The sequence below is a fragment of the Zeugodacus cucurbitae genome, chromosome 2 (genome assembly GCF_028554725.1).
Source record: "Zeugodacus cucurbitae isolate PBARC_wt_2022May chromosome 2, idZeuCucr1.2, whole genome shotgun sequence".
NCBI classification, from domain to species: domain Eukaryota; kingdom Metazoa; phylum Arthropoda; class Insecta; order Diptera; family Tephritidae; genus Zeugodacus; species Zeugodacus cucurbitae.
In genome coordinates, this window is record NC_071667.1 from 25,074,185 (window position 1) to 25,100,377 (window position 26,193).

At 33.6% G+C, this 26,193-nt stretch overlaps 1 protein-coding gene across 5 annotated transcripts in view; it reads right to left on the minus strand.

Moving 5' to 3' along the window:
- Positions 1-931: 931 nt before the first annotated feature.
- Positions 932-26,193, minus strand: part of Znf32_1 (ichor) — a 36,313-nt gene continuing 11,051 nt past the window's right edge. For all 5 annotated transcript variants that reach the window (XM_054235957.1, XM_054235959.1, XM_029040915.2 and 2 more), the window contains one exon: positions 932-5,806. In XM_054235957.1, the coding sequence (XP_054091932.1) occupies positions 3,909-5,636 (1,728 nt within the window). In that variant the 5' untranslated portion in view covers positions 5,637-5,806 and the 3' untranslated portion in view covers positions 932-3,908. The remainder of the gene's footprint in view (positions 5,807-26,193) is intronic.

The window sequence follows — 26,193 nt, forward strand, 5'->3', positions numbered from 1 at the left end:
TAATTAAAATGGCTCAGTTAACAGCTTTTGAAATTTTAAGGAGTACAATGCATTGTAGTGAAGAAATCACTATATAAGGTCCTCATGAACTACAATGTACAACACTCTGGGTATTGGACTAAACTAATTTTTTACGGGAGATTGAGACATAAGTAAAAAAGTGAATTCTCCGATTTTCGAAGTTAACCTCCAAAATCGAAATATTTGGTTTCAAAGTTCGAAAAAAGGTTTTTCTTTAAAATGATAAGATTGGCGGACAAATTTTTTACACCATTGAATATAGAGATTTAGATTGTTTCCATATTTCTGATTTTTAGTAACTATAGCCTGTAGTTAATAATATTTATTTAAGAAAATAATTTAATCGATCTTCGAAAGCAAATATTTCGATTTTGGAGACTATTTTCGAAAATCGCAGAATGCATTGTTTTAAATTATGTCTCAATCCCCCGGAAAAATTAGTTTGGTTCAATATCCAGAAAAACTGTCGATTTTTAGCTACTATGCTAAATATATCCTAAAAGGTATGGATTAATTTAATGGTTTGATAAGAGAGAATGTGGTATGCTTAGATTAGACTTCTTATTTTTTATAATAGTAAAATATTCCATAAACTGAATTAATATTTAAAAAGTAGAGATTGGAATTGTCGGTAACTATTTTCTGATCGATTTGATCTGGTGATAACTAGAACGAAATATCTCAAACTCTGCATATCTTTCTTACTGGAATTCTTCAAGAGAACAAGATTGGTTTCAATGACACAAAAACTGAAACAACTTTTAATTTAAAAAATCACGCAATTATTGAAAAAATAATAGTTATGAGGCAACACCACAAAAACGTATCTGCATTACTTACCATATTTTTCATTATAAAATGAATTGCAATTTTTTTAAGCAAAAAATATTTATATTTCTAAAATTCTCAGAAACAATTTGCAACACATTTTATATTAAATATAATTTAATTTAAATTAAAACTAAATGCTAAATACAATAAACTATTTACATTTTTATAACTTTTATATTTCTTTAATTTCTTTTTAAATAAAAACAGCTCTTTGCGCAGAACTGCAGCAGGGATGAAGAGATAAAGCAAGCTGTATTTGCTGCTACTGTTGGAGTGGGGAATGGTGGGAGTATACACATTTAAATAAATAATTGCACAAAGGTGTATAATTAAAAATAAATAATAAATATTTTACATTAATTTTAGTTACATAAATTATTTAACTGAGCAACTGCTGCATATATGTATGTTTGTTCGTTAGTTATATACTTAGAATTGCATGGATTACATACTTACAGTACGATGTGATATGCGTTTTAGTTTCTATTTAATTTAAATTACAATAAATTAAGGTTAATTAATGTTTAGTATATATATAAACTAAAATAAAGCATCATGGATTCAGCAAATTTAATGTTTTTTTACAATTTTAATTTAAAAACTTTTTATATTTTAAATTTTAAAATAAAAATTGCTATAATTTCAAATAAAAATTAAAATATATATGTATTTATGAATTTGAATAACTTTTTTTAACAAATCTCTTAACTTTCAAAAACAAAAAACACTTAACGCACCGCCAGGGTTGTTAGAGATTGCAACAATTTTCAAATTATTATTATTTTTTCATAAACGAAATTTTGTTTTTTATCTTTTTATACAAAAAATTTCACTAAGTTAATTAAATTAATTAATTTTCACGTTTATTGCAATTGCATTTCGCTTATTCAACACACTACTTTATTGCATATTCGTTTGTACATATTGCTTTTAAACTTATTTATATACGTTTTTTTAATTAATTAATTAATTTTTCATTAATTAAAAGTTTTCTTATTAACATTTTTGTATTGCTAAATTACTTGTATGAAATATTTTTCCACTTTGAGGTACAATTTCTCTGCTCTCTTTTACGCCATATGCATATTTTACAAAATTCGCTGCACATATGTAGTTTAAATTAAAACTACGGTTATATTATTTAATTATGTTTTTACACGCTGTTCTTGGAACTTAAATGTACATAGATATTAAAAATTTATTATTTTACAACGTTTTTTGTTTTTTTTTTTAGTTGAAGCCAAATTTTAGAAAAATATTTTATTTTTTTTATTATAACTGTAAGTGCGTAAGTTACAGGCAACAGTTCCACAGCGTTGTTTCCTTAGTAGAGCGCACACTTGCATCAAAACGGAACAACAGTTGCAAAAAGACAATTGGACGCTCCGTTGTTCTTACATTGCTTGTGCTCTCTTTGAGTTTTCACTGGCAACAGTCGCTCAATTGCGTTACGCTAACAACCTGCTGGCCTAACGCTACTCATTCGCTAATTGTATTTTAAGTATGTTTTAGTTTGACCGTTAAGTTAAAGAGCCGATATCATTCGCTTGACGCATTCGGATTTGTGGATTTATCTTAACTAATTTGGTCTAATATTGCATTAACTCAATAGAGCATTGCGCTCAGCTGCGACTAGTCTCCCTATAGAGCTATTAATTTCTCTAGAGATGAAATTTATTTTTTCGGTCCTGATATCAACTTCTTGAAGGATATTATGTAAACTGCGACTATTTTTTTTTTGTTTTCTGAAGTTTCGTAACAAAAAAATAAGGAATTCAATTTAAAATTTCTGGTAGTGGAAGCTTTTGAGCTCTTTCCGAAATGAAAGCTCAAATAATGAGCTTTTTCAAATATTTGCAAGAATCCGCTGTATTTTGTATCATTAGTAAGTTACAATATAATAGAAATGAGCTTTAAGAAGCGGATAATTGCTTTCTCTTTTTTTTGTAACTTTTTTATGAAAAGAAATTAAAATAAAATTAAAGAAACTCCAAAAACTTCCAATTACATTGGAATTATAATGAAATGCTTAACATACAAAATGTTAAGCTTTAGAAAGAGTGAAAGCTCCTCGTATTTACATTGAAATTAAGCTTTAACTGAATACATTGAAAAAATGTTAATCTTGAAAGCCACTAAGATTTGTTTCCTAAAAACAGTGAAAGTTTCTTTTAAAATCCATCATTTCAAATAGTGGCATCTTCACTAATTAAAAAATTGTTTCTATACTACCTAGTTAATATTCTCCGAAAATCTGTAAGAGAATGTCGGGCTAAATGCCTTTAATTCATTTATTGGAACTATCTGTTTAATACAAAATCAACAATTTTTAACGAACCTTCTTCAACTAATAAACCTACATTGAGTAAAACTAAAGAGATCAAAAGCAACCAACAACAACGAATAACAAATATTGACTGCGTGCCACGTATTCCAAAATAGCCACAATCAAATATAAAATTTTCAAAGTAAAAGTATTTTCGTTACCAACTAAACTACAAAAGATTGTACTCTCATCCCATGGAATAGAAGTGGTTTTCGAATGTAGTCAAATTAATATACAGAAAATACTCACCACAGCTTCTTTAATGGCATACATTTGGGAATTCGCAACACGCACTCGCTCACTGAAGGACATTGAATTGCGTAACACTTACAAAGAGTCGTCAAGTGTTTGAGCTTTGAGCTTTAAGCTCTCACTCAATTGACACTCACATGCTCAGCGTAGTGAGAACAGCACTTCAACACCTTCAATGAACACTACGCTGCCTCCGTGAGTGTTGTTGTGTGGCGGATTTGGTGTAGCTCTAATGTGGCTAATTGTCGGAGAAACTCCGAAGATAGCCACAAAACAGCTAACCACTCTAATAGTAGCTTTCGTGTAATTGAATATAAACGAGATATTCAAATACGTGCTCTCGACGCAAAGGCGTACACTCACACATTTAGGACACTCGCAGACGCAACGATTTTGTAGATTTGGGCTTGAAAGCTCGCATATTGGCGTGCATCATTACAACACTGCTATGTTGTTCGTGATCCTCGCGCGCATCGTGTCAGTCACGCCCAATTCTCTTATGTATCTGTTGATGTTTGAGCAAGTGCGCCTTCTGTCGAAACGCTTTGGCGCAAACATCACAACGGAACGGTTTCTCGCCCGTATGCGTGCGCAGGTGGACCTTGATGTTGCTCTTATTGAGAAAACCTCGATTACATATACTACACCGATGCACCGGTTTCTCTTTACCCAACAGACCGGACAGATCGTTGGCGCTGAAATTGACGGATGACGGTGAAATTGCACTCAGCTGTTGCGGTCCAAGTCCGCTATTACTGGACTGTGCATTCGCTTGTTGTTGTTGACTGGATTTCTTTTGGGTGCGCGAACGTTTCGTTTTCGGCGTACCGGTGGGTGTAATGGTCGTCGTGTGCGGATAATTGCCGAGCATGTCGGGACTGCAGAGACCATCGGATTTCATTGAGGACATGGAGACTTGGTATTGCTGCGGATTCGTAAGATAGCGCGGATTGATCATTAGATTGTCTGTGGTCGAGACAACGGAACCTGGCGGACTCGAGGTGGACGTTGCTGTGGACAGCTCGTTACAGTATGAGGTAGAACTGGGCGCTTCACTTTTCATTGTGCCTGCATTGGCTTGTTGCGTTTGCTGTTGTTGTGGTGGACCATTTTGTAGTCGGTTCTGCAGGAACGGCATGTAGCCGTGCGTCAGCAAATTCTGCAGCGTTGAACTTGGATGCACGGGTGAGTGTGGCAAGATAAATTCGCTTAGCGTATCCTGTTGCGACACAAGCAGTTTCCCATCTTGCTGTATGCAATTACCTTCGATCCACGTTTCCAAATCCATCCAAGAATTGCGCGTGTCATTACCATCATCCTTGTCCAGTTGATTGGGCACCGTTGTGTCTGCTATCGCCGAACCGATTATGGCCGCAATGTCGTCTATCGAGTTCATGTCTACATATTCGGACAGATCTTTGGCGTCGGTATAAATTCGTACACTACTGTGCAACGAATCTGTGCCTTGGTCGCCACCGCCCACCATACCGTTACCATTGTTAACTATGCCACCGCCAATACCGCCACCACCACCACCTAGACCGGCCGAACCACCCGCCGACATAACACAGCTATCGGCCATCGAGTATAGCTTATTATCTAATTGACTATCGGCGAACAGCTTCACATCACTCAGGCAGGCGTCCGCATCCGGACTCAGTACGCTCTCGGGCAGGCAAGTAGACGAGGAAACTATGTTGTGATCGGCTGAAGAGCCATGACTGTTGACACCACCGCCACCACTCGACATCGAGGGTAACGGCGATGTGCCCGACGTCGCCGCCGCCAATTGTATACTCGTCGTGCCATTGCCGGTCGTCGACGTGTAATTATTTGTCTGGTAGGCGCTTTGAATGTAATTGTTGTTACTCTCATCAGGTAATCTCTGTGCGATCGCATGATAATGATGTCCGGAGATGCCATTTATGGACAAATGTCCCGTATAGCCGGTGAACGGTGGTAACGGTTTCAGGTCGGATAGAGCATTCAGGGAGGATGTATTCAAGAGCAGATTATCGAGCATATCCAGTGAATTCTTCTGTTCCGTATCGCTGGGCAGCGAATCCAGTTCGTGCTCCAGCAGTAATTTATGGCCATCGAGCAGATATTGATCCTGACTGCCGTTCTGTGTGGGACCCCAGCATGGACTCATAAGTAAACTTTCAACTTCAGATTCACTTGGTCCATTCATGCTGCAAAACTTCATTGTATTTTACGGTGCATACGAGTAATTTTGTTCCTTCCGGTTCTTGTGGACACAAGATGATTACGAGTTGAGGACGGGGTGTGAATATCCAAAATGTTGGGATAATTTTATTGGGAGAGGTGCAATTACGGAATTTTTTGGGATTAATTGTTAATTTTCCTTGTAGTTAACTGGAAATAAAGAAAGCAAAATGTGGTATTTTAAAAATATTATATTCTTATTTTATGTTTATTTTTCTAAACTAATATGTAGAAGATTTAGCCAGGGTAACAACAAAAAATCTACGCAGAAATTTCTTAAAGTTTGTATACCAAAATGTCAAGGTCAATAAGCATTCCTGAAATATTACAAAATTTATACTCATATAAAGGAGTAAGCATTCAACAGACTAAAGTTGAGCAGCGCCTGCAGTATATTCATAGGCCTACCTATTGACTTGAAGACAATGTTTTTACATTAAGTTAAAAAAATTGCAGGTATAAAATGTTACCTCAAATATATCTATCAAAAAATATTCTCAAATCGAACCAAATCACACAATAATTATGAAATTATAGAAAAATTCGCTACCAGCGCCATATAGCGAAAAATTATTACAATATTACTTTTATGGAAATATAATATATGTACATTTTTTTTTAAATATTTTAAAACTGAATTTTCCTTATTAATTAAAACTTTATAAATTAAACAAAAAAATCTATTCAGTGTAAATTAGATTTGCAGCTAAAAATTATATTTGTTTAAATTATATTATATTTTCTTAATAATTTACTAACAAGAAGTCATGCCAGCAAAACATGTTTCAGAAAATAAATATATATTTGATCTACTCTTCAAATAAAATCTTAAATTTCCTAAAAATTCAGACTAACTGAATATTCACTTCATGAAATGAAAAAGTATATGAAAAAAATATAAAATTAAAAATCATAAAGTCAAAGAGGAGAGTCAACTTCATACATACATATACACAATATAACTATTCATAGTTGTATATAGGTATATGAATACATAAATAAATATGCATGCATTGCCGTGCATTCTATACAGAGGAATAACAGCGATAGCACAGCATCAGCAACAGTAACAGCGTGAGCAAGAAACGTCATGGGATCACCGACAGCTAATAATAACAACAACAACAACAAAATTTTCATGTGGTATTTGGGTCAAAACATTAATAATCTACAGAATCAGCATACAAATAGCTTAGAAAAAAATCTTGACATAATTTATGCAAGTATATCTACCTATATAGATTCCTCTAAACATGCATATGCATATGTATATAAACTTATATGTGATTGAAGTGTATTAGAACCAAAAAAATTATAGAAAAAAAAAACAAAAATAGCAGTACCTATTTAGATTATTGATACAAGAATATAATTTCTGTTAAATATTACAATAACAACAGCAATTCGACTTAATTTTAGATAACTGAGATTAGAACATAAGCAGTCTGAGATACAAAAAGAAAAAAAAACTAACACAAAAGGGAAGAAAGAAAATAAAATACAAAAAATAAACAAAAAACGACAAAACAAATCAACGACAGCAAAGACCGCTACAACAAAGCGCTAACGGTAGTTATAGTAAATTTTAAGCGCTCAGCGCCAGTCGCCGCAGCGGAGATACGCTTTTAGTATAGACGACTTATGGTACATATAATGATGATGCTTGAAAAAGAAGCTGGGAAATGTATTTTTTGTAAGATTAAACTGTTGTACAAGAATTTACAATATTTTTTAGATACATACATACATTGGTATGTACATGAGTGTGCCCATTATAAACTGAAGGCAAAATGTTGAGGAATTTCGCCTCAGTAAAAGTGCTAAGCCACAACTATACATACGAGTATATACATGCATACTATACTATATGTCTTCCTGAGTATCTATACACTTGTAAAATCAATCTACAAACTGACACTCATACAACTCTGCTCTTAAGCTGTTGAATCGTCGAATCATTACCATTACCACTAATAATCGGTGGATTAACAATGAACAATACATTGCAGTTTGACAGGTGGTTGGACAAGTGGTTGAGCATATCAGAAAATCAAAAGCGGCTTTAACAAAAGCAAGAAAGCCAAAGTACTGCCAAAAGCTTCAAAAACTTCACGAAAACTACACGGGCCCAGAAGAAAGCGTGGAAAGCAAATGTGTAGAATATTTTAAGCGAAAGACGTTGTTTGAACAGGTAGAAGAAAAAAAAACAGTTGAGCCTAGCGTATACTTACGCGTTTACAGTTATGTACTTTCATGCGTGCAGACCTGTTCCTATGAACTTTTTTGTGGGTTTGGTCATACGAAATATGTTCAAAAAGTAGGTGTGTTTATTCTTTTAAGTTGTTTGCTTTTTTATTTATTTTGTAATTTAATGTTGCTGAGCCAAAAACTGTTGCCTTGTGTCGTAAGTGAACGTATGAGTGTAGGGGAAGACAGGTGATGTAGGTTAGAGATATTCAAAGAGTCTAGATAAATATGTATAGAAATAAAAATAAAGTAATAACAAATTACAAGTCGGGATTTATGCATACTACCGATTTTTTTATACAGATATATGTGAATAAATTTAGTTCTAAATATCTGTAACCAAAATAATCTTTAAACAAAAGAATATATTAAATAATTATATGCTTTAGAAAAAGTCCTTATATTTTTAAGAAATTCTGACTTTTGAGTTTGTCAATAAAAATGTTGTGGTAGTTTAACGCAATTTAATTTAAATTTTTTGAATATTTGTACGTTTTCTAAGTTATTGTTATTTGTTTTAATTCGAAAATTAAAAATCAAGTTCTAAAAATTAAAATTTTCTTTAGTTATTAAATAATAATTAATAATGCAAAATATGAAATAAATCAAAATGTGTTAAAACGAAAATATAGACGCCAATTTTCATATTTACATACATTAGTATATTAGAACAAATTATGGCATAAAGTTTGTGTCTAAAATCTTTAGTAATGGAACTTTGGCCGTTTTCGTGAAGTTTGTGTTCTTAGTTTTTCGTTGCCAATTCACACACACTCCATATTAGTTCCCAAGTTCGTGTCTAAGTCTTTTGAATGGAACTGTTTGCGTTCACAACTAGTTTGTGACTTAAGTCTTTGGTAAAAAAATATTTTTTCCATCGGTATTTTATATTTAAATAATTTTTAAGTTTTAAATAAACCAATAAACTGTTTTTAAAAATATTATAATTGTTAGGTAAATATTTATATAAATATATTTTTCAGTTATCTATTTATTAAAAACTAAACTTTTCATTTATATAACTCTATCAGTATACTTTATTTACTTTCTTATATGAAGTCTTTGGTTGGGCAACAAAAAATTGTTTTAAGATCTAAAAAGTTAAAAGAACTATCCAGGTCCTAGATAATAGATAATGCTAAATAAATATTTCGTTTTTTGTTTTTAATTAAATATTCAAAGAGTTCAAATTAAGCTTGTTTATTCTTGTATTTGAAGTTCGTGTCTTAAGTCTTTAATAAAGAACATTTATTTATTTTCTTATTTAAAGTTTGTGTCTTAAGTCTTTGATGAGGTAAATTCGTGCAAATTTCTCAAAAAAAATTAGGAGGTAAATAAAAATATACCGCCCTTAAATAATATATAAAGGTGATAAATATTTAGCCAATTTTTTTATTTCATAATTATTTTTATTTTATAAAAAAAAACTACAAAATAGTTTCTATAATGTAATAAAATTATACAAAGATTTATTTATTTATAGTAATTGCAATGTTGCTTTTTCTTTGATCGTCACTGTAAGGTGTAACTACTCTTTATTTAAAATTTGTTTCTAACGTCTTTAATAAAAAACTGGGTTTGTTGAGTTCCTGTTCTAAGTCTTCTGTAACCGAATTCTAGTTCGAATGCCGGGTTCGTCTCTTAAGTCTTTAATAAATGAACTAAAACTTCTGTACATATGCGTCAAGTTCGTGTCTTAAGTCTTTCATATGCTTACAAATTCATGTGTAGGCGCCGAAGGTATATCCTTAGCCCAACATTTTCAGCCATAAAAGCTATAGCTGTAAGCAATATTCCTCTGCTAAGAAAAGGCCTCATTCGAACACAATTTTATATATGTATGTATATTCGCAAACAAGCATACATGTATTTAGATAATAACTACGTACAGATGTATGTATGTATGTAAATTGTGTGAAAGTGCTCATTCCTTAAAGTAATTCCAAGTATGCAGGTTGCATAGAAATTCACAGTCTGTTGCAGCACAAATATGCCAACACAACAAAAGCAAAATACAACCTCTGTATGTACATATGTATGTATACAAGTATATGATTGAAATATGTATATGTATGCACATGGAAAAACGATGGAAATAAGGTAAATCGCACAAAAGCGCTGCCAGCAGTAATATCATAATAAATTTCGCTTTCAACAAGTTCGCGGACACAGGCAGACCCCGGACGTTCGGACGATTTGCCTTGGCAACATGGAAATCAAGTAAAACCAAAACGCTAACCAAGAATGAGAATAGGCCACAACCACAAAAACAAAAACAACACGAACAATTCACATAAATGCGAAAATAGCTTTGGCATATATAAATGCCACAGAAGAAGAGGAAGATAAAGGAAAAACAATAGGAACAACAACAACTAGCTTGCACAAACAGCAATTGAGGAACACGAAAAACACGTTGCTGGGAAAATTAGGTAATGTTGCTTCAACATGTTGCGACGTAACAAAAGCGGAGAACTTTCAGAAGAGAGCGTTGCAAATGGAGAGCGGGAGCGCAGCATATTGTAAGTTGAAGAAATTTCTTCTCTAAGACTATGAATTAAGTGAACTTTTTATGAAATAAGAAAGAAAGGTGTATTGAAAGAGAAAATCTTCAAGAGAGCCAGGTGTCGTGACATAGAGAGCAGTACGCAGCAAGAGAAAGAGAGAGCTACATTCATTAGAGACAGTTAAATGGCATTGAGCAGTAAAAATGAATGAACGTGAGCATATTGGTGAAATGAACGCGATACGATGTTGACTCTCATTAACAAGATATATAACAATAACAACAACAGCCAACACAAACAACGGCATATAAGTTATACCAGCATTGTAGCAAAACGGTCTACCGGCAACAATAACACATATAGCCAATGTACCGTTATTCGAAAGACCTGCTGACATACTTCCGCAATCGGCTAAATGCGTTTAAAGCCGACGACTGACGAACATAAAATGAAAACACGAAGTTACAACTCAAGTTGTAGTCAAAACCGAGTTGGAGCACGCAGCAACATGGCTGAGCTCACGTTGAAGCCGAATCTGTAGTTCGCTGGCTGGATGGCGCTTTGAATTTGTGGACTCATCAGTGGTGTATTATTAAGTCTTCGTGCGTTGGAGCGCTCAGCATAGACTTCGCAAAGATGTTGTTGTAAGTGTACCAAAAATTCAAAATTATACACTAGCTGGCTACACGTATTACGGTTGCTGGGCTTTGATTTTGCTCACTGCGATGCTGTTGCTGTGCGCTCTTTTTACTGTAGTGCTGTAAATGAACGCAGCACATAAGACACAGTGGGTATAAACCCCTGTATTATACAACTAAATATTTAATTTTTCTTCTTTTTTCGCAAAAATACAAATCGATAAAGGCGTGAAATTGAAAAATCCTGATGATAACTGAAAGTAAATTTTATTGCCTTGAAATTCTTACACAATTGTGCCAACTATAATTAAATTTTCTTTATCACAAGCAACTAGTTTGAATTTTGTTATTTGCGACTGACAAAAAATAATTATTATTTTAGATTATAATGATTATTTATTTTAGAATAATTTAATACTTGTTTTACTCCATAAAAATTAAAAAAATATTAATAATTTCACTTTTTGAATATATTTTTATAATATTGAACATATAATATATATATCGAAATAACACACTGTGCGTATGAAAAATATGCTGTCGTATTGCTATAAGTTAGCTTATTAAATATTATACTACTACAAAAACTGCTACAACAAAAACAGCAACAACAATGAAATTACAAAAACAACAATATCTACTACTACTAACAATCATTATTAGTGGAAAGACTACTAAAAAAACTTCTTTTTGCATTTCACGCCATTTCTGTCTTTAGTCATTACCTCGCTGATTGGCATAGATTTTCTGAAAGCTAAAAAAATTATTTCACCATTACGCTTTCATTTCTTTTCTACGCACGTTTGGTGCTATTGCTTTCGCTCGCATTTCATTTCGTATTTGCCGTCTCTTTCCATTTCTTTTACGTCTTAATAAATATTAGCGCCGAGTGAGTACATAGAATATGCCAAGGTGTGTGTGTGTATATTGATGCACATAAAGGTGTACATATATGTATATATGTGCGTTTGTAACACGTTTCTCGAATTATTGTAAAAGTTTCGAACAATAGCAAATGCTATTGGCATTCAAATGTTATAGTTTTGCTGTTAATTGCTGTTGCTGAGTGTCCGAATATTGTCAGGTTTTATAATGAATGCAATTGATGTGCCCATATTTTAATATAGAACAATTTCCACTATGGAAAAATGTTATTACAAGAAAAAAAAAGTTGAAGAATTTTTTGCTGCCGATTTAATTTACTTTAGAAAGTCTACTTTCTCAAGAACGGAGGCATTTTGGTGACTGAATGAGAATCTGCAAAAAGTTCTCTCATACGAGTTTTTCATCACAGTTAACGATGCTAGCATAGAATAAGTGTAAATAATTGCAAAATAAATGCCTTATGCCTTGAAAAAATATTTTTATTGTCGTAATTAAGAAGATGTGCAGCATTCAGATATAATATTTTTTTTTTTTTCAAACCCAGCACATCTGCTTAAGAATTCACCTGTCGCCTGTCACTCTTGACAAACTAACCTTTAAAATCGTACCAGCAGATTATATTTCTACAATATATGGAGCGAACAGCATATTAATTACCTTATAGGTGCTCCAATATTTTTTTCTTCAATCCAATTTTGAGCATAAAATAATTTTTTACGACCAAATATATGTTATGTGTAGCAAGTAATAATAAAAATACTATTACGGTTACAATTCAAAGCGATTTATGCGCCGCAAATGTAACATTAAAACTATAAAATTTATACCCACACGTACAAACAAATGTGGTTAGTGCACGAAAACAATAAAAATTATTCTGATCTGAGGTCCCCACTCGATTGGCATTACAAGTGTGTCCCTATGACTTTGACAATGGCGCTGCACCACATACAAAAACAAACAAGGTGTCCGTTAGTTTTTATTCACACTCATTTTATAGTTGTTGTTGTCACCAGCCACCTATTTTTATTGTTATTATTTTTTATGTACAAATGTATGTATGGGCATTATCATTGTACTCTATGAATGTTTATTGTCATATTATGCATAGAGAGTGAGAGAATCGAAAATGAGGTCAATTTCATTTGTAACGGCGCATCGCATGTGGCGCGCGTTGGCGTCTCTCAACCGCAGTATTAAATACCAAAAAACACACATGCCGTGTATTTGCATGAATTTACACGCTGTGAGTACAACAAAAGAGTTTAGAATTTTTTTTGGTATTTTCATTCTCTGTGCGTAGGTTGAACAGGTGCTTTGTGCGTCAGGTCAGTTTACATACGACGCTTTGTGTGGACAAACAATAACAAAAAACATATGGCAAAAATGGATATCACAACCAATATAAGTTAATTAGCCAACAAAAAATTGTGTATGCTGGCTAATAGTGTAATATATTAAAGAACCGTTACAATTTTATTGTACACATTTGAGTGCGACTTCTTAGTTTACTTTTAAAAAAATGGCGTGGAGTGAATTTATTATATAGAATTAATTTTTTAGCACTATCTTGATAAAAGCGGGCTTCGAGATATAATTTTACGTTTTAGGAAAATTTTGATAAAACTTAATTAAATTAAAAAAATGTTCTAAGTTCTTAAAATTCATTCTTGTCAATTAGCCTATAATTTCAATTTAAAGTTAACTGCTTTCAAATTCGAAACAAATATGGTATTGATTTAAGCCTATAAGTTGATCCATCTTTGCTAAATGCTTTCTCGAACTTCCTCTCCATCCAACTTTTTCTCTGTTGCTTTGTACTTTATGATTTAATTTGTTAGATAAGGAGAGATTGCACTAATGTTGAACTATTCCGAATGACCGGCAGATTTTATATGTCTGTAATGATGGCTACAGGAAAACCAATGTTTGAAAGATTTTCCTCAATCCTTAGTTAAGTTACGAACCTCTCACACTCGGCCTCTGCCTTTGTGAATACAATTTGAGTTCAAGATCTAATATGATTTATAAATATCGTTTTTTGGGCAATAAAATGTAACCGAAGTCGTTATCGTTCTTTCATATTTTTGCCATTAACTGTATGTAAAAAAATTCGAGTACCCTATATACATAAAAATTATTCTAGATTATATTTGATTTATGTAAAGAGAAGTAAAAAAAATTTAAAACAAACTATTGTCTGTTACAAACGAAAGCAAAAACTGAAAAAAAAAATCAAAGAAACCAATTATTCCTTTTCGAAACAAAAATTCAGGAAGTACAAAAAATACACTTCCGCTGGCTAACCGACATTGTAATGAGAAAATTAAACACTCGTTATACATATGTGTGTGAGAATATGTAAGTAAGTAAATACATAAGTACACCGCTATGGACGATGGAAGCGAAGCAGCTAATAAACCTCCGTACACACACACACCTTCATAACATTTGCATACTAACGCAGTAAAACAAGTAAGGTATTTAAATGTCAATGTGTGCGTTTGTACTTGAATTGGTGTGAGAAGTGGAGTGAAAAAGCGAAACCAGGTCGAGTTCAAGAAAAATGCAGTTGAAAATCAAACGCAATGAAGAGCAGCTTCAGATTAGCCAAGAAAAAAGTAAGCAAAGGCCAACTTGAGAAAATCATGCAAGTTAGTTGTTGTTGTTAAGTAGAAGATACATACATACATATAAAAGCAAAATGGTGTCACATATCAAATCAAAATGGAAAATTGTGTGAAAAACAATGACCGAGTGGAACATAAACAGAAGGGCATATACATATTACACATATACATATATACATATTTATATGTGTATATATAATATACAGGTACATACTAGCCCCAACGTCAAGGCTGTGAAAACGCATTCCGCTCTGTTGTTGTATACTAAAAGAGTGCTAATCGAACATACCTCCAAGGTTGAAATTATGAAATACAACAATAACAAGTAAGGAAGGCCTAAGTTCGGGTGTAACCGAACATTTTATACTCTCGCAATTTATTTATTTAACTTTATTTATATTATATAATACACAATTTGACCCACATATTCGTCATATATATTGTATAAAGTCCATTGAAAGTTGGAAACCCTAATATTAGGTTAGAAGTACCGAGGTCCTCATGTTCGATATATGGGGCCTTGACAACCTATGGTCCGATTTCGGTGATTTTTAGAATGGGGCTGCCACACTATAAACGTAGTATTTGTGCAAAGTTCTGCACCGATATCTTCACTAGTGCTTACTTTATATATTGTAAAGTAAACAATTCAGATCGTCTTCAAAGTTCTGGTATATAGGAAGTAGGCGTGGCTGTGAAGCGATTTGGCCAATTTTCACAACATATTATTTGGAGGTAAGGAAACTATTACAAACCAAGTTTCATTGAAATCGGTCGAGTAGTTCCTGAGATATGGTTTTTGACCCATAAGTGGGCGACGCCACGCCATTTTGTAAAAAAATCTGAGTGCAGCTTCCATCTGCCATTTCTTATGTGAAATTTAGTGTTTTTGACGTTTTTCATTAGAGAGTAAACCCACTTTTAGTAATTTTCAACCTAACTTTTGTATGGGAGGTGGGCGTGGTTATTACCCGATTTCTTTCATTTTTGGACTGCATTAGGAAGTGGCTAAAAAAAACGACTTGAAAGTTTGGTTTATATAGCTCTATTGGTTTGCGAGATATGTAAAAAAACGTAGTAGTAAAAAATTACATCCAAATATGTCCCTTCATAGTGCGATCCTTCATACCAAATTTTATTTCCATAGCTTTATTTATGGCTTAGTTATGGCACTTTATGTGTTTTCGGTTTTCGCCATTTTGTGGGCGTGGCAGTGGTCCGATTTCGCTCATTTTCGAAAGCAACCTTCCTATGGTGCCAAGAAATAAGTGTGCCAAGTTTCATCAAGATATCTTAATTTTTACTCAAGTTACATCTTGCACAGACGGACAGACAGATATTCGGATTTGAACTCCACTCTTCACCCTGATCTCTTTGGTATATATAACCCTATATCTAACTCGTTTAGTTTTGGGTGTTACAAACAACCGTTATGTGAACAAAACTATAATACTCTCTTTAGCAACATTTGTTGCGAGAGTATAAAAATAAATTCAAACATACATATGTAAAAATGTGAAAAAAAAATTATGTATACAAATCTGGCCTTTCTCTCACGCTAAGCTTTATTTTTGCAACTCTGATTGTACAAAACCTCCATTTGGAGGCTAACCAGAGTTAGTTAGTTAGAATTTTGTGATAAAATATTTTCGGAAGAAACTAAATTATTTTCGAAATACACCAAAAATATTAAAAATGCCCGATAATTGAGTCCAAAGATCAAACAAAGTTTATCGGAATTAATTTTTTATAATTTTTAGGAGAAATTTTCTACTGTTTTGATTTTGAATTGTACACAATAAATAGTCCATAACCGAAAATATGTCCAAAGCCATGAAAAAAAATATTTCGGATCTTAATAGAAGTTCATTATAATCGTTCTTAGAAGTGTTTGATCATATTTTTAGTGTTGGACTCGTCAGGACTATATTGAATGCTATTGAGGCTATATTGAATGTAGGAGGAGTTTGGGAGGGCTCATCCAACAGGGGGTAATAATTTCTATGGAAATATTAATTACATTATTTTAAATGCACTTCTAGATTATATTTTAAGCTATTATAAGCTACTGCTTGACACAGACCGCTAGCATTGCGATTGAGTTTAATTCAAAGAACTTGACTTGGCATTAACTTGGTAGCGGGCAGTGCGGAAATGAGTAAGAAAAAGTGAAGATATTACCGCTGCCGAGTACAAGTGTAGAAATTAAGGACAACCATTGGCCGAAATAACCATGACTTGGCCCCAACATACAGATGGCAATGAATGGCTTGTGGCGGATGCTGTGCAGAATATGAAAACAGATGGCAACAACCACAACAAGAAACAACAATAGCAATGGCAATAGCTACAGCAATTAGCCGACATTACATGTTCGTGCAGCGCACGTGAGAAGATGCAAACGACAACAACAATAGCAACAGCAAAAAAAATAAAAACAATACAGCAATAAAGCATGCAATTGCAATAAAAACAAAGCGATTAAAGAAGAAAACGAACACATGTGACCACATTGAGGCCACATTTCTGTAGATGTGTGGCGGTAATAAAGTGATACAACAACAACAAGAAATAAAGTGGCAGCAAGTAGCGCTTGTACTACGAAAAACTTGGCAAGGTTGTGCAGCTGTTGCAAGTAGCCAGCAACAAATTGAGGCTAAAGTTGTTTACTTGCAGCAACAGTTATTGGCCAGCAGTGGCGATTGTGGCAGCAATGCTAATGCCACAACACGTACCACACACATGCATATATGGGCAAATGTGTGACCATGGCGCATGCGCGCACTTGCTTGCCAATGACACACGTGCCACGGTAGTGCGGCGACTTGGCTGACTATTTTTATAGCGCTCTGAAATATGCATATACTCGTACATATGTGTGCTTTATTGCCATATGCAGCTGCATATATATGTATTTGCATATATGTACGTGTGTGTGAGTGTGTGCATTTTTCATTCAATGAATCTCTTCGCGGTTTCATGTGAAAACTCGGCCAAGTCAATGGAAAACGAAAAGCCTTAATGCCAACTATAAAAATACGACAACAACAGCCACAGAAAAACTCATTGAATAAAATAGCTGCTTATGGATGTGTGTGTGTGTGTTCTTGCAGAAAAACTTGCTAAAATATGCATTCGCACACACGAACCCACAAACAGTCGCACAATCGCACTTGTTGTCTCACGCCGCATGCACGTGTGCTTAGTGCTTTATTAGCTTACTTATCTCTGGTGTGTTATTTATGGCCACGTCGCCGCTGCTTTGTCGCGTGTCATGCGCCTGCGCATACAACTATTCCCACAAAACAATGCGCGCAGTATTTGAGTTTTTTCTGTTTTTGCTGATAAGCCTGCTACCACTATGTGGCAAATGAGGGTATTTTTTGTGTGTATTTATATCTTCAGCTGCATTTGCAGGAATGAGACACACATTTGTATGACATTTTTTCCGCTTAATAGTTTGTTTTTTTAACTTAGGCTCTTCACTAGCTCCTCCCAACACGAAATTTTGTCGACCTCATATATCAACAGTCATGTTTTAAAAAGCCATTGTGTGTTTTCAATACTAGTCTGAAATCCGGTTGTATCCGGTAATATGGCTTTAATGTTTACTCCTACAATCACAATCTTAGAATGGCTTCTACATCAAATATTATCTCGGCATTAACATATACCTACCGAATCCAAGTCTTTGTCTTATCAAGGTCATAAGTGTCCTGTGGTTTCATGGAATACTTTCGGATCGATCGTGTACGGATGAAGTCAAGCCGCCGAAATATGTGTTGTCTAAAATCTATTTGCTCAAAAGTTCTATAGAGTTATGCTTCATGGTTCTCAATATATTAAATATTATTCACTAACTTCAGCCAGAATAGTCAGATTTTATAGAAGACCAACCTAATTATTTACACTACAGTATCTAGCTGACTATCGAATGTGGATGTTAAGCTCCCTTTGAGTCCCTATGTTTCACCTGGGATGATCGGAATATATATATACATATATAAGGCCAATATGGCCACACAACATCATCAGTTAGTGAATATCGAAACAATATCTTGCCTATATACCGAGAGGAGATTAATAATCTATCATTCAAGATGTCACCACATTTGAAGAGATCTGTTTGGTTGTTCTGAGAAAATATCTCTATGCAGTACTACAATAATATCAAGATTTTTCTTCTTAAAATTATTAAGTGCTCAATAGTAGCCTAACAGGTTCTACGAGAGAAAAGTAGCTAATAGCTGCTGGCATTTTTGTGTACCGTAAGATCTACGAGAAGCGGTGGCTTTGGAAAGCAATTGGAAAGAATTTAAACTGGAAATAATCTATACAAACTAGTCTGATTCGGTAGATTATCGCGTGCGTTGGAAGCATTGGAAATAATGGGCCTCATGCATAAAACGTGAGCTTGAGCTCGGACTCGATTTTTTGAGTAAAAGGTGCTTGTCGTATGCATAATAAAATTTGATGTGTTTGCTTTTACTCGCTGATTCCGTTTGATCTCATCGTGCTCAGTATGAACGAAGTTAGATGAGCTAGTGCTCATTTTCATATGCATAAAAACAAGCTTTTGCTTTCTTTTGTGAGCTCTTGCTCAAATTTTGTTGAGGCTGCCTTATAGTTGACTCGCGTACACTAAAAAGGAATCATGGCTGAATATTTTGTGCCACAAAGAAATATAAAATGTTATCAACAGCGTAAAACAAATTTAACAAGTGAGGATAAAAAATTATATAGGTTTGTATTCTTAATTATTAATTTTTTTATTATATAATTAATAATAAAATGATAAATACATAGGTTTGATGACACTAGCATCTGTTGGTTGGCTTATTATTTTTTTGAGAAGTCAGAAGAAACACTTAGTGATGCCCTCAGTAACATTGATAACATTTGACTTTATTTAATATTTTGTGCAGATCCTGGATTCCAAAATGGTATAACCTCAAAATTGCATAGTAATGTTCAAATCCGGATATCTGTCTGTCTGTCCGTCCGTCCGTCTATCCGTCCGCGCAAACTGTAACTTGAGAAAAAATAGTCACATATCTTCCTGAAATTAGTAGACGTGTTTTTTGGCACTATATGAAGATTGATTTCGTCCACCAAATGGCGGAACCCGAAAAGGCATAAAGTGCCATAACTAGGCCATAAAATAAGCTATGAAAGTAAAATTAGGTACAAAGGATCGCGCTGTAAAGGGGCATATTTGGATGTAATTTTTGTACATATCTCGTAAACTACATACAAAAGCTATATCAACCAAACTCTCTAAAACCATTTCTTTTAATCGGATTATAACCACGCCCACCTCCCATGCAAAGGTTATGTTGAAAACTACTAAAAATGCTTTAATAGGAAAGGAAAAGTAAGGAAAACCCCAGAAACCTGAAATTTCGTTATAAAGATGGTACATAAAAGCTGCACTCAAATTGGAATACAAAAGTTCAAATTGGCTCCTCCCACAAACCCATACGACAGAAACTAATCCACCAATTTCAATGAAATTCGGTTCATAATATATTCCAGCCATCCCAATAATTTGTTGTGAAAATTGGCCAAATCGGTTCATAACAACGCCTACTTCCTATAACCAGAACTGTGAAGTCAATCTGAATCGTCGGGTCATAACTTCAGCTAGCTTCCATGTACCTAATATTAAGGTTTCCAACTTTCAATGTACTTTATACCATATAACTATATGACGAATATGTGAGTCAAATTGTATGTTATAGTAGTAAAATTAAATGATTAATCGGAATTTAGAGAGTATAAAATGTTCGGTTACACCCGAACTTAATGCTTTTCCCGTTAATTGAATGCCCAATTTTTGCTCAATTTCTTTTACACATGTTTCTAGTGTATGTTTATTTTATTTTTAATGCTTGGTAATTGACCTTTTTCTAGCAAATATTTATTTTGTTTTAGTTTTTCTACTAAAAATTTAGAAACGTCGTAAGTTTCTATTTTATTATTATTATTTGATCCTACTTCTACTTCACTTTCACTTGACGACACGTTTGCACTTCTATAACATTAGATGTTTGATCTCCCTTTGTTCAAGTAATTGCAATTGGTTTGAACTCATTTTTATGCATACGAAATTGAGGAAAAGCTGTTGCTGTTTGATCGAACTCGACTTACGAGCAATTGCTCACATGCCTCAACTCAGCGCTTTTACTCGTTTTTATGCATGAGACCCAATATCTCTATACCAGTCTAGTTGAAGGAAGAGTCTAGTTGTCTAGTCGAGCATAAATACGCCAGTTCCGAAAATATTCGATTGGGCAACTACCAACATTTTGCACTGGAAAAGAAATTATGGTACAATTTGAAAAGAAATACAATAATATTATTTTAATACATTCCCAACAATTATTTGAACTCGAATCTTCACAAAACCACAACACCAAAAACTATCCATATAGAATTGAAGCAAAAATCTCAAAAAAATATTCATTTCCGATTTGTTTGCGGAAACAAACTACTCCCATTTGCATTTCCAGCTGTTTTGAAGGCAAAAAAACACAGCAACAATAACAATAATAAATACAACAGCACTCAGCACGGAGCACAGTTCAATAAACTCACAAAGTGCGGATAGTATTCTAAGTAGTAACCGAAAACAAATTTGAATAGCGACACAGATTTTATGCATGGAACAGCGCGCGCATCCAGAAGCAGCCGCGCCGAGCACACCATACAATGCTGTGCGCTATTTTATATTTGCCAAGCTCATAAAATATTCAAAATACGAATACGAATACGAATACGAATTGAGTGAATGGCATTTTTGCGCGCACATGCAGATCTCACCACACGTGCACACGCACAACTTATATGGTATGTATATGGTATATAGATGTAGGTGTACGTGTGTGCGTGAGTGTGTAATTGCTTGTGGACACTACGAAATTCACGCAACAATAGCAATAAAGCTCGCAAAACGTCACAGTCACAATTTCTGTTCTGACTTAATTGCGTTTGCACGTTCTTATTGGCAGTTATTACGCTACAATATGCTGTAATTGTTTTTATACTCTCGCAATATATTGCACGGAGCGTATAATAGCTTTGTTCATATAACGGTTGTTTGTAACAATGAAGTCTAAAAGAGTTAGATATAGGGTTATACATACCAAAGTGATCAGTGTGACGAGACGAGTTGAAATCCGGATGTATGTCTGTCTAAAGAAAATCAGATTATAACCACGCCCACCTCCCATACAAGTGTTATGTTGAAAACTACTCTAAATAAAACTATAAATTTTATGGCTCTCAAATATGTATATAAAATTTGGAATGGGCATGGCTCCGCCCACTTATGGGTCAAAAACCTTACCTCAGAAACTACTTCACCAATGTCAACGAAATTCGGTTCATAGCATTTCCCTTGCATCACATTGCTACAGTTTGGTTGAGATCGGTTCACAACCACGCCTACTTTCCATACACCACAATTTTGAATTCCATCTGATTTGTTCACTTTACAATATACAAAGCACCAGTGATGATATAGGAATAAAACTTTTCACAAATACTTAATTTCTAGTATGGCATAGCACGTTTAAAAGTCGGCTAAACCGGAGTATAAATTTTCAAAGCCACAGGTATCGAACATGAGGCCCCCAAAGCTTGCGGCTAATTGTTTATTGAGAATCAGGGGCGAACGCAGGGGGGGGGGGGGTTTGAATTTTTAAATAATAGAATTTAATTCTACATAGTCATTTGAAAATATGTAATTTGTTGTTTTCAAAGCAATCTTTCTGACGACGATGTATGAATATGTAAAATAAATGAATACATTAGTCACTAACAGCGTTGCCGTTTTGATACATTTGTATCTTTTTTGATACTTTTTTTCTAAATTGTGTTTTGATACTTTTTTGTTCACAAATGACCTATTTTGATACTTTTCTGCTGATAGAATTTAATTTTTTGAAACTATGAAAATGTTAAACTAAAAACAAAACTATTGTATCTGGATAGTATTAAAAAGTTGTGGGAATGTAGGCCAATTAAAAAACCCAGAAAAATATAAACTGGACAGAGACATTTTTTTAATTTGCTTCAAAGTAAGGAGTTTGCCTTATAACTCTGTGGCTGCTGAACTGGATTTTTTTTTAGATTTAAGGGGAATTGTGAGTCGAAAATGGACTTCTTTTGAAAATTAGTTCTGAACTGAAAAGTCACCAATAAGGTTTCTATTATTTTTTTAGAGTTTATTGTTAATCATAATACAGGAAAAATAAAAACTCATTTATTACGACTTTCAGTTTTCGTTCCATGAGCAAACTGTTGTGAAATAAATTTACATTAAAAAAAATTATGCTATTTGCAAAAAAATTGACGAAAAGCAGACATATGAGCTATTAACGAATGTGTGGCAGCCTGATTTATTATTTATTTTTCCGTCGTCTGGTGATCGAAACTTAAAATTTCAGTTGTCGTGGCTGAAGTCTTTTCCATGGCTAGTATATTCGCCTAGCCAAGATGGTGCCTACTGTCTATATTGCGTTGCTTTTGTTTGGAAAAACTTTGGAAATGGTAGTCACCAAAAGGCAAATGCTTTTGTTCAAACTGCTTTTAAAACTTTTATATTAACAGAAAGTGATCATGGCCACGAAAAACAACAGCTTGAAAATCGAGGAAAATTACATCCTATAATCCGTGTTTTGCTTGTCTGCGGGAGGCAAGGGCTTGCGTTAAGAGGCCATCGTGACGAAGGAAATCTTTCTTTAGAAATGCCTGCTGAAAACGACGGGAACTTCAAGGCTCTTTTGCGTTTAGCAATAGATGGTGACGACGAAAATTAAAAAAAAACATGTTGAAACTTGAACTTGAAATAGCAGGACAAATATTACAAAAAAAAATTATTAACCGTATTAATAAATCTCAATGCTTTACAATGATTGCTGATGAAACCACAGATGTTAGTGGCATTGAGCAATTTTCCATTTGTATACGGTTTGTTGATCGTTTTGAGAATGAGGATACAACTGGCAGTGGTCTTGCGAATGTGCTAATTGATAAATTAAAAGAACTTAAACTTAATTTTGCACACATAAGGGGTCCAGGTGAGTTTTCAACTCTTCTATTTTTGGGACAATTAAATTATACTTTTTTCTTTCTAAAGGTTATGACAGAGCGCGGTCGATGAGTGGACATGTCAAAGGTTGTGCTAGTGTCATCCAAAATTTAGATCCAGCGGCTCTTTATGTGCACTGTGCTAATCACAGCTTAAATTTAGCCATCACAACGACTTGCAAAATACCTGCTATAAGAAATTGTATTGGTTCCATGAGAGAGACCGTAAATCTTTTTCGGATGTCAACAAAAGCAGGCACACTGCTCAAAAATCTTATTCTTGAATCCTTTCCAAACTCAAAGTAAGTGAGGTTACTTAAATTCTGCGAAACACGTTGGATGGAGCATTTAGAATCTCTTTCTTTATTTAACGATTTATTCCCATAGATCTGTACAGCGTTGGAAGAGCTTGATACTGAAAATTTAAGAAAAGATTTATCAAAGCCACATGCTTGGTTGACTGCAATCCAATCACCTCAATTTGTGATTGCTATGGCGATACTAAAGCCATTTTTGCATTATCAAAACACATAAGCCTATGTTTGCAGCAAATAGACTGAGATTTGAGCAGCAATTAATTTGTATGCTGAAATTAGTGAAATGCGTAAGGATTCTGAACAATCGTTTAAACTAATTTTTGAATCAGTTAAAACAATAGCCGCAGAATTAGATTTAGAAATCAAAATTCCGCGTTTGGCGAAACGGCAAACTAATCGCGACAATTATGAAGGCGAACCGGAAGAATATGACCGCAGATCAATTTATATACCGTTTTTAGATCATTTTTTGGACCAAATCAATGAACGATTTTTAAAACATCGAGAGCTGCTTTCCAAAATTGAAAACATTTTGCCAAATAAATGCATAAATCTTGACGTTATTGAGATGCAGGAGGGAGCTCACTTCGCAGGCTTAAAACATATTTAAGAAATAAAACTGGAGAAGCACGCCTGAATACTCTTTTGAATATCCATAGAGATATAGACGTGACGGAGGAAGAGATTTTAAATGTTATGGCTCAAAATAAAAGAAGATTAGACATCAATTTGTGAATAAAATAATGAAACATTTACCTTAAACCCCTAAAATTTTTTTTCCTGCGTTCGCCACTGTTGAGAATATAGGTAAATCTCTCACACATTCTAAAGAAATTCAAAGAAAAGGTGTTACAGCTAATAGTGTGCCTCTGTGCCAAAAATAGTCAAAATTAGGTCAACATATACTTCATTTACTGATTTTCAAACCTCCGGTGGACTTTATACCGTATATAACGATTATATCAATGAGTGAGTATCTTAAGTGAACGTGCCATTTTTTAGATAATGGAGCTTAGTCACAAAAATAGCTGAAATCGATTCAGGAATTATGCCGACTTCTATATAAATAATGATATTCGCTATTCTAGTAGACTTTATGCCGTATAAACGGTTCAAATTATGTGTTATCAAAATTAAATAAATAAATTGTGATAGTATATAATGTTCGGTTGCACCCGAGCTTAGGCCTTCCTTACTTGTTCAAATATTTGCCATCGAATCAGGAAAAAAGTCGATTTTGCCGTATAGTGTTATTTGTTCTCGATTTCAACTTTAATTGTTTTCTTATATATTATATATACACGTTTTAATAAATTTCTAATTCTTTTTTCAAGTACTTGGCCTTAATACACATCTGCCTTATCTACAACCATTAAAGTTTTCTTAGTACTACTATATGTACATAGGGAGTGTCTTAATTATCTGCAATCATGTCATAAATAAAAGTAAATCAACAAGCTTATTTAGTACTCTTGGATAATTTATGAAGCGTAAAGTATTTGCTAATTTCAATAAATGATAATATTGGAAATTGTAAAAACTGATATTTCCTATAGAACTTATATAAAAATAAATGCACTCGTATTTGCATATGAGATATATTTATAAGTCAAGGTAAGTTGTTCGAAAAAACTGAAATTTGCGAGATTTAAAGAGCGCTTATGAGGAAATACAGAATAAAAGTTCGTGAACATTTTACTTTCAGAAATTGAGTATTTAGGTGAGTGTTCGATCAGTTGATCCAATTCAATTAGATTGGAGAGATTATTTCCAAAGATTTCTAAACCAATTGCTTTAAATTAAATAATCTGGCTGAACCAGACCGATTTTGAGAGAGTTTTCCCTATTTAAATGCTTCTCAATTGATGTCTACATCTCATGGGTGGTGCGATACATATTGGGTCGTTCACTAAGTAATTTCGTTTGACAACAACAGCTGAATTTTTCGCAGCCAACTTCACTCTTTACCACTTTAGCGTTATATATTTGAACAACTGATATAGTATGATTTGTTTTGTAAACAATTTTATTAAATTTTTTGGAATAATTTTTTTTTCAAACCATGATAATCCACAAAAAAACTTCGTGAAGTATAAAAAAAAAAATTAAAAAGCTGTAAAATATGGCTGTAATAAGATTCTGTAATCTTATTGAAATAAAGCATTATCTTTGTATCCCCACTAATTGGGAAATCGAAATAAAGTGTTCTTTGAACCACCC